The sequence below is a fragment of the Scatophagus argus genome, chromosome 11, assembly GCF_020382885.2.
Source record: "Scatophagus argus isolate fScaArg1 chromosome 11, fScaArg1.pri, whole genome shotgun sequence".
Lineage (NCBI taxonomy): Eukaryota > Metazoa > Chordata > Actinopteri > Scatophagidae > Scatophagus > Scatophagus argus.
In genome coordinates this window covers 2,851,728-2,861,071 of record NC_058503.1, presented here as the reverse complement: position 1 = coordinate 2,861,071, position 9,344 = coordinate 2,851,728, and the positions used below count along the sequence as shown (strand labels likewise).

At 43.1% G+C, this 9,344-nt stretch overlaps 2 protein-coding genes across 2 annotated transcripts; one reads left to right on the top strand and one right to left on the bottom strand.

Annotated features, from left to right (window-relative positions):
• The first annotated feature begins 793 nt into the window (after positions 1 to 793).
• LOC124067565 (trace amine-associated receptor 13c-like) lies at positions 794 to 3,003 on the top strand. The gene is made up of 2 exons (XM_046405002.1): positions 794 to 977; positions 1,476 to 3,003. The coding sequence occupies exons 1-2, from the start codon at positions 805 to 807 to the stop codon at positions 2,293 to 2,295; spliced, it is 993 nt and encodes a 330-aa protein (XP_046260958.1). The 5' UTR covers positions 794 to 804; the 3' UTR covers positions 2,296 to 3,003.
• Positions 3,004 to 4,788: 1,785 nt separating this feature from the next.
• On the bottom strand, positions 4,789 to 6,347 carry LOC124067152 (trace amine-associated receptor 13c-like). Its single transcript, XM_046404262.1, has 2 exons — positions 6,132 to 6,347; positions 4,789 to 5,732 (listed from the first exon to the last, which is right to left on the bottom strand). The coding sequence occupies exons 1-2, from the start codon at positions 6,299 to 6,301 to the stop codon at positions 4,913 to 4,915; spliced, it is 990 nt and encodes a 329-aa protein (XP_046260218.1). The 5' UTR covers positions 6,302 to 6,347; the 3' UTR covers positions 4,789 to 4,912.
• Positions 6,348 to 9,344: the final 2,997 nt, after the last annotated feature.

The window sequence follows — 9,344 nt, the reverse complement described above, 5'->3', positions numbered from 1 at the left end:
GATGTCCAGAGATGTCGGTCTTGCTCATCAGCTAAGCTGGACCTATTCTGTCTAACCCTAACATTTTCAAAAATACAGTTTTACTGTCTGTCTAATCTGGCTCAGATACACAATCTTGAGGCCAATGTAGCTGGAAAGAGCAGATGCTCAGCTTCCAGCAGATGCAGCCTGCCCATTGAGCCTAGCATGCAATTGCAGCAATGACAGGATATGTAGAACATATGCCTTAAACTGGAAAATGCCACACAACTAGAGGTGGCTTTCATTAGGGCCACTAAAACCAAATTCCAAGATGGCTGAAGATTTCTTTTTTTCTCAAGAACAGTGCTCAGGGTTCAGGTTATCACATTAAAATTTTGGTGTTACATTTGGCTTCCCTAATTTGCTAATAAATATACAGACATCAATCAATGAATAAACGGCAATTGATCTGTAGAGGACTTTCATATAAGACAATGTCAGTTATTTTTGGGCTCTCGCCCCACACAAGTAGACTACTGAGAATTTGAGGATATGACTGGATATTGGCTGACGATGTAATAAGTGTTCTTTCTTCATTTCATTTTTTGTTGCTTCTCTTTTGGTAGAATTAAAAGTACAACATCTGAGGAATCCAAGTCCAAACCACAAGGAAGATTGCATTATCATCAGAAGGCAGGTTCATTGTATCATGGAATCAGCACAGTTTTTTAGTTGCAGGAAAGGGAGGAGGGGCTAGATAAATAAAAGCTACATGACACAGGAACTTTTGCCAGAAAACGGTGAGAGCTCATCAGCTTTTCATCTCCTTTTCTTTGTCTGATTATGGAGACCCTGGAAGAAGCTGAAGTCTGCTTTCCACAGCTATTCAACATCTCCTGCAGGAAGCCAGTGCAGCAACATGCAGAGACCATATACCTTTACATCCTGCTCTATTGCATCTCTTTGCTCACTGTGGTTCTCAACTTGCTGGTCATCATCTCTATCTTCCACTTCAGGCATAAAAATAAACTCATACTAATAACCTAAAATATTTTTATCGATTATAAAGCAGTTATTTTTACAAGAATTGTTTTTTGGGTGATATTACCGTGTTAAGGCATTTTATGAACAAAATAACTTGCTGAGTTTTGTATAGTTTACATGTACTGCATTTAGCTTTTAACAAACTTTAATTGCATGACTAGTAGTATTTCTACTACAGCTAGGAACAACTGAGAACATCAATGAATATACTGATGATATGAATGTTGGAATTCAAGCTAACTGCATACTCTCTAACAAACACACATGCAGTGGTATACAAAACTGATACTACATCTATTGTTGTGTCCAGGATTGTGATAAGCACATCCTAGCTGCTTAAAAATGTTATGCCATGTTCTTTATCACAAGTGTGATATTCATACTTGTACAGATGAGAATATTTTTCTGACTTTTCTTTTTATGATAAGTGTTATAATTTCATGTTAAGTGATTATATTCTTTTTCTCCAGGCAACTCCACACACCCACCAACCTCCTCCTCCTCTCGCTGGCTGTCTCAGACTTCCTCGTTGGCCTCCTGTTGATGCCGATTCAAATCCTCTTGATAGGGGGATGCTGGTTTTGGGGGAGCTTGATATGTGGACTGTTTTACTATGCCTCTTTTATCCTTACCTCTGCCTCAGTAGGAAACATGGTGCTCATATCAGTCGATCGATACGTAGCCATTTGTGACCCTTTATGTTATCCCACTAAAGTCACTCAGAAAAGAATTAAAATCTGTGTTTGTTTGTGCTGGGGCTGTTCTGTGTTCTATAATGGTGTGATACTGATGGACTTCCTGACACAACCAGATAAATATAATTCCTGTTACGGAGAGTGTGTAGTTGTTATTAATTTCATAACTGGAGCTGTTGATGTCATGTTGACCTTTGTTGGCCCCATTGCTGTCATCATAATTCTGTACATGAGAGTATTTGTGGTGGCTGTGTCTCAGGCTCGAGCCATGAGGTCTCATGTTGCAGGAGTTACACTGCAGGGTTCAGTTAGTGTGACTGCTAAGAAGTCTGAGAGAAAAGCAGCCAAAACTCTTGGTATTATTGTTGTTGTATTTCTGATATGCTTCTGTCCTTATTTTTATCCGTCTATTGCAGGCCAGGACTTCACAAGCAGTGTGGCATTTTCAGTTTTTGGGGTCTGGCTACTTTATTGTAACTCCTGTCTCAATCCAGTGGTCTATGCTTTTTTCTACCCCTGGTTTAGGAGATCTGTGAAACTCATTGTTACACTTCAGATTCTGGAGCCTGACTCCTGTGACACCAAGATATTGTAGACATGTCAATTTAGTGCTTAAGGAACAAAGGACAACAAGCAAACTTGGCAAAAATGTATGCTCTTTATTAAGCTGTGTTTTAGTACAGAACCTTGGTCAGAATATTTCAGAAGGTAAGAAAAAAAGAACAGATTCTACGAGCACATTCTTATCAACATGTTTTTCATGACCATCAGTTTTTCATGAAAGCAAAAACATTGTTCATGGGTTTGGATCACAAAATTCAACAACTACACATGGCCTGGAAAAGAAAAAATATTAATTTAAATAAAAATAAAATACCCTGAACTTGTTTGTCTGTGATAACCGGTATGTATGTATGAGTATGTGACCCTACATGAATAAAAGTTGAACTGTTTTCTCTTCCTGTCGGTGGATTTGCCTGCAGAGTTTTCAAATATATACAACCTCTCTGCTCGTCATAGCCGCTTTTGTTGATGCTGCATAACATAAAACAGGAGGTGCTTTGCTAATCCTCTTTTACATATACTGTATTCAATGACAAACAGTGGAAAGACAATGTATTTCATGGCCTCTAATCAATTTCAATTCAATTCAGTTTATTTATATAGCGCCAATTCACAACAAAAGTTATCTCATGACACACTCTCTATCAAGTGTTGTCTGAAAGAAACCTATACTTTGTAACAAAGGAAAATGAAAGGCAATGTGATCCCAGTTTGATTTTACACACACAAATTCTTTTGCTTTATTTGCTAAAAGTGTTTCAAACCAGACCAGACCAGAGAAGAATTAGGCACATGTCAGCATTTCATACAGTCATTGGAAAGAATTTATAACAAACAGGCAAATGATGTTGAGTCAGACATTGTTAACCTGCCTCAGCGCTTGTTAACTTAATTTGGGAAGGTTTACTTCCTAATTGAAATAGATAAGATAAGTTAGCTAGCATCAATAATTAATAAACAAGTCAGTGTTAGCTACTAGGGATCTTAACGACATTGTAGTTATACACCTGTAATCCAAGCTACGCACATGAATGTAGCCAGTATCCCATCCATTTTCTATACCGCTTATCTGTCAGGGTCGCGGGGGAGCTGGAGCCTATCCCAGCTGACTACGGGCGAGAGGCGGGGTTCACCCTGGACTGGTCGCCAGTCAATCACAGGGCCAACACACAAAGACAAACAACCATACACTCTCACACCTAGGGGCAATTTAGAGTAGCCAATTAACCTAATGTGCATGTTTTTGGTATTGTGGGAGGAAGCCGGAGTACCCGGAGAAAACCCACGCAGGCACAGGGAGAACATGCAAACTCCACATAGAAGGGCCCAGACCGGGATTCCAACCTGGAACCCTCTTGCTATGAGGCGACAGTGCTAACCACTGCACCACCGTGAATCATATTATATTTTTTTCTTGGTTGTTTTAGCAAACGGTATATCTTTCACCAGATGAAAGATTTTAGTTGTTGGATATCTAAGTCTTGTTCCCAGAGAAACAAGCTGAGCTGACGTTACCAGTAGCTTGGCTCGCAGCTCCGAACTGTATACTTTAGAGTGCATCATGTAGTGTCAGCTTGGGGAAGTGAAAAATAAATGTGGTATAAAATGTAATGTTATCTGTCTCGCTGAAGCTGTGTGTTTCCCGCAGAATGGTGTATGTGATTCAGTTTCACCACCAAGTGTTATACTGCACCGATGAGAAAAATCAGACTCTCTAAACACTGTCTTGTACAATATAATTCAGTTTCTCTGGAATGCTGCATGTGAGGGATTTACTTTCCAACAATAGCTGCAGTGCTATCATATGACTTACTGGTCAAGCTGCTCGGAAGTGCCATTTTTTATTGTCTTAACTAGTTTCTGTGTTACAAATGCCACATCATTAATGTAGATAATTTTACTAATTTTCTTCTTATTAGATAACCACAAGGGTTTAAAATCACAGAATCAATTGATGTGATTAGTTGCTTTCAAAGTTTCAACAGATGATATATATGCAGATTTAGGTATGCCTAAAAAGCAGTTTTACAGCACTTACAATTTTGAAAGCGTCAAATATGAGAGCTCAACTCTTTTAGTTAAACTGGCTTATAACAGCTTGGGCTACTTGTCTTCAAATCACTGAACTTATTTCATGAGGGACTGTATTCTCTGAAAAATGCATAATTATAATAAATATAATAATTGAAAGTTTCTGGATGTGATCCTCTCTGCAGGTGAAGTTTAAAATGAAGACAAATTTAATTCACTAGGAAAAACCCAGGTAACAGATTCTGGTCCTGTCCCAAACATAACATTATTGAAACCATTTGTTCTTTTATGGTCGTGATGACTGTATTTCTGTAATTGTGCATTTGTCATCTCTTTGTGTCCATGAAAATCCACCATGCTTTTCATCAATAACAGTAACAATAAGAGTTTGTTAAGAAAAGATTTTCTGGTTTTAGTCATTCTCATAGGATGACTGAAGCAGAGAATAAATGTGCAATGAAAAGAAACAGAGAATAAATTTATATATGGTATACTGACTGAACACACATTCATTTCTCCATATCTTTTTTAATTATCCTGACTTTATGATGTGTAAATGAAAATGAAAAACAATTTCCCCTTCACATACTTTTCCATCACTTCATCAATGTCTTTCTCTAGAGTATGTTTCCATCCCGTGAGCCAGGCTTCAGTGTCTGAAGTGTAATAATGCGTTTGACAGATTCTCTGAACCAGGGGTAGAAAAAGGCATAGATCACAGGGTTTAGACAGGAGTTAAAATATAAAAGCCAAATCTGACTGACTGCAGATGACCCGGATACCAAGTTGTTCTCAGCTGCAACAGTGAAACAATAATATGGACATGAACACAGAACAAACACAACTACAACAACACCAAGAGTCCTGGCTGCTTTCATTTCAGATTTCTTAGCAGTTACTGTCTTTGAAAGCTGCAGTGTAACAACTGCATTGTGGGAGCGCATTGCACGAGCCTGAGACACAGCCACCACAAATACTTTCATATATAGAACTATGATGACAGTTATGGGGCCAAAAAAGGTCACAACAAAGTCAAAAGCTCCTTCAACATAATTAATTACAACTACACACTCTCCATCACAGGAATTATACCTGCCTGGTTGTTTCAGAACATCCCTAAGTATCCAGCTGCTGTGGACAGCAGAAAAGATCCAACATAGACAAATGCAGATTTGAATTTTTTTCAGAGTGACTTTGGTGGAATAAAACATGGGCTCACAAATAGCTATGTAGCGGTCAACTGATATGAGAACCATGTTTCCCACTGAAACACTGATAATAAGGTAACCTAAAAAGAAATTTACAGCACAAAGAAAGTTGCCCAGCATCCAACAGTCTTGGAAGAGGAGGATTTCAACTGGCATCTGCAGGAAACCTACAAGGAAGTCTGCAACAGCCAGAGAGAGGAGGAGGAGGTTGGTGGTGGTGTGAAGCTGCCTGAAATGAAAAAATATCAACACTGAACACAAGACAGCAAACGTAAATACAACACTGCACATATAAAATCATTTGCAAATAAACGGCATGCACAATTGAGACTAGTGAATGTGTAGAAACCCAAAGTATGAGAAACCGTCACTAATCGTTTTTGGTACTTATCTCAAAAGCAGCATCATATTACATCAGCTTCTAAAGTAGTATGTCAAAAAATCCACACAGCCATCGAAATAAAAACCTAGAGCCAACAAAACTACGGTCAGAATCTACTAATGTTTTCCTCAGAGAGCTGAATGTCACATTATGCTGCCGTGCTCAAAGGCATTTTTTCATACATTATCTGACTATAACCACAAAAAATAAACATTTTGTAGGCCATGCACAAAAGTTTATCTCTGCCTGAAGTGGTAGATGGTGATGATGACCAACAGGTTCAGAACCACAGTGATCACAGTGATGCAGGACAGCAGGCTGAAAATGAGTGTGGCTTCCAAGTGAGGACGTATTATCCTCCTACATGAGGTGTTAAGATGAGGAAAGCAGAGTTCCGACTCCTCCATCGCCTTCATTATCAGAGAGAGAGAGAAGTGGCTGCTGAGTTTGTAAAGTTCAGATCAAAACTCATAGATCATACATCTGTACATCGTCATACATCTGATGAGTCTATATCCTTGCTCTGCTCCTCTCTCAAGGGCAAATTGCATCAATTGGAATGGCTAACAACAATATATTAGTACTCTGAATCCTTGTACCTTTGAACAGCATTGGATGCACTAAAATATGAATCCTTGGAAAGCAAAAAAAAAAAAAAAAAAAAGAGGAAGAGGAAGTCAGAAAAAAAAGTGACCGCATGCTGCATTGTATGTTGTACCAAGATGGCGCTGGTGTGGTTGGCCGCTGTCGTACCTGCTCCCGAGATTTGTTTGTATATAGTCGTTTTTAGCATAATCTTTTAGCTTGTTAAGCCATCCCGTTGTAGGTCGTAACACATACGACAGACAGACCCTAATTGACCCCGGAGCACAGTACTGAAATTGTGCTCCTATCAACTTAATCCCAGACCCGACCTGGCCCGTCGACATCCTACGAACTGGTCGCAACAACAACAACAACAATGGACGCTCAGGCCGCAGGTCACGGAGAAGGCCTCGAGGGAAACGAGCCAGCGTTAGGAACAGACTGAGACGCAGAGCACACCATTCACCTCTGCCCAGCATCCTACTCGCCAATGTCCAGTCACTGGAAAACAAGCTCGATGACCTCAGGGCCAGAATAAAGTTCCAGAGGGATATACGGGACTGTAACGTCATCTGCCTCACTGAGACATGGCTGACCCCCCTGACTCCGGACCACGGCGTTCAACCAGCGGAGTTCTTCTCAGTTCACCGCAAGGACAGGACGGGCGAGTCTGGTAAATCAAGGGGAGGTGGTGTGTGTCTGATGGTAAACAACAACTGGTGTGACAACAGGAACGTTGTGTCTCTCAAACACTCATGCACCCCTGACCTGGAGCTCCTGACCATCCAGTTCCATCCTTTGTAGCTACCCCGTGAGTTTACTTCGGTCATCATCACCGCTCTCACCGAGCTACATGAGGCTATATCCACCTATCAAGCTAACCAGCCTGATGCAGCCCTTATCGTGGCCGGGGACTTTAACCGTGCTAACCTGAGGAAGGTGATACCGGAGTTTAAACAACACATCGACTGCCCCACCAGAGGAGAGAGGACTCTGGACCACTGTTACTCTCCTTTCAAGGATGGTTACAAGGCCAAGTCTCTGCCTCCGTTTGGCCTTTCGGACCACAGTGCAGTCCTTCTCATGCCGAAATATAAACCTCGGCTGAAGCAGGAATCTCCTGCAGTCAGAGAAGTAACACGGTGGACTGACCAATCAGAGGACGCTCTGCAGGGCGCACTGGATTCAGCGGACTGGGACATTGTGAGAAGGTGAGCACCCTCCTTCTCACTGTCTCCCACGAGGGATGCGTTTTGATAACGTGGCCTGCGAGGCAGCGTCGGACAATTAAAATTAAAAAGACTTTTCGGACTTTGTGGCGCATGTATACGCGGATGCGTGTGCGCACATACATACACACACTCGCACGCACATGGAGAAATGGACTCTGTCGTCAGTTTATATATGTTTTAATAATGACAACAGGAACGTTGTGTCTCTCAAACACTCATGCACCCCTGACCTGGAGCTCCTGACCATCCAGTTCCGTCCTTTGTACCTACCCCGTGAGTTTACTTCGGTCATCATCACCGCTCTCACCGAGCTACATGAGGCTATATCCACCTATCAAGCTAACCAGCCTGATGCAGCCCTTATCGTGGCCGGGGACTTTAACCGTGCTAACCTGAGGAAGGTGATACTGGAGTTTAAACAACACATCGACTGCCCCACCAGAGGAGAGAGGACTCTGGACCACTGTTACTCTCCTTTCAAGGATGGTTACAAGGCCAAGTCTCTGCCTCCGTTTGGCCTTTCGGATCACAGTGCAGTCCTTCTCATGCCGAAATATAAACCTCGGCTGAAGCAGGAATCTCCTGCAGTCAGAGAAGTAACACGGTGGACTGACCAATCAGAGGACGCTCAGCAGGGCGCACTGGATTCAGCGGACTGGGACATTGTGAGAAGGTGAGCACCCTCCTTCTCACTGTCTCCCACAAGGGACGCGTTTTGATAACGTGGCCTGCGAGGACCGTTTGGGCTCAACAAGCAGCCCTATTTAAAGGAGCCTCATTTTGCTCTTGTTATTCCTTGGGAGAACTACTATGTGCTGTTGTGAGAGTTTGTTATTAGTGTTTTTGGTTCCCGCATTGTTCCTGTCGGTGAAAACCTTGTGTTCCAGGAGAATAAAAGGGCATTTCCTGGCACCTGACGCTTTGCTGCCTCCTACTTTCAATCTCTTCTGCCTGAATCCGATCTTGCCGAGATCCCGTTATTCGGGGAGACCACTCTGGTCCCTCACATTTGGTGGCAGTGGTGGGATCTGTGGCCATCGGAGAAGCTGGAGAGAAGAGTTGGAATGAGAGGTCGAGCAGGGAAGCGAGGCCGTGGGGCGCAAGATGGCCGAACTGGGGTGAGCATGGATTTCCCCATCCAGACCCCAGTGGACACAGAGGAGGAAGAAGAGGTGCAGACAGACGGTGGGGTCGGGGCCCAGGCGTCGGGCGGAGACCAACCCAGTGAGTGTGACCTAGCCACCCTGCATCAGCTCCTGGTCAGGACCCTTCAAGCCCAGGAGAGGGAGGCATCGAAGCAGGAACAGAGATGGAGGGGTGTCCAGCTCCAGCTGAATCAACTCAGGGAAGATGTTGATGCTGACCGTAGACGTCCATCTCCAGCACCGCCTATGCATCAGCCAGGGGGTCTCCATTCCCCACTGGGCGACGTACCAGCAGTAGCTCCAGCAGCACCAGTATCTCCAGCAGCAGCAGAACCAGCCCCTGCACCAAGAGCCTGGTCCAGTGCGGCGATCCCCAGATTTGAGGAAGGGGATGACATCGAACAATACCTCACCACATTTGAGCGGCTAGCTATGGCTTACCGCTGGCCAAGAGAGGACTGGGCGGTGATCCTGGTGCCCTACCTCTCTGGCAAGGC

Coding starts and splice junctions, on each gene's coding strand:
- LOC124067565 (XM_046405002.1), top strand. CDS start 805: ATGGAGACCCTGGAAGAAGCTGAAGTCTGCTTTCCACAGCTATTCAAC. Junction 978..1,475: donor ATCTCTATCTTCCACTTCAG/GCATAAAAATAA, acceptor CTTTTTCTCCAG/GCAACTCCACACACCCACCA.
- LOC124067152 (XM_046404262.1), bottom strand. CDS start 6,301: ATGAAGGCGATGGAGGAGTCGGAACTCTGCTTTCCTCATCTTAACACC. Junction 5,733..6,131: donor ATCACCATCTACCACTTCAG/GCAGAGATAAAC, acceptor TTTTCATTTCAG/GCAGCTTCACACCACCACCA.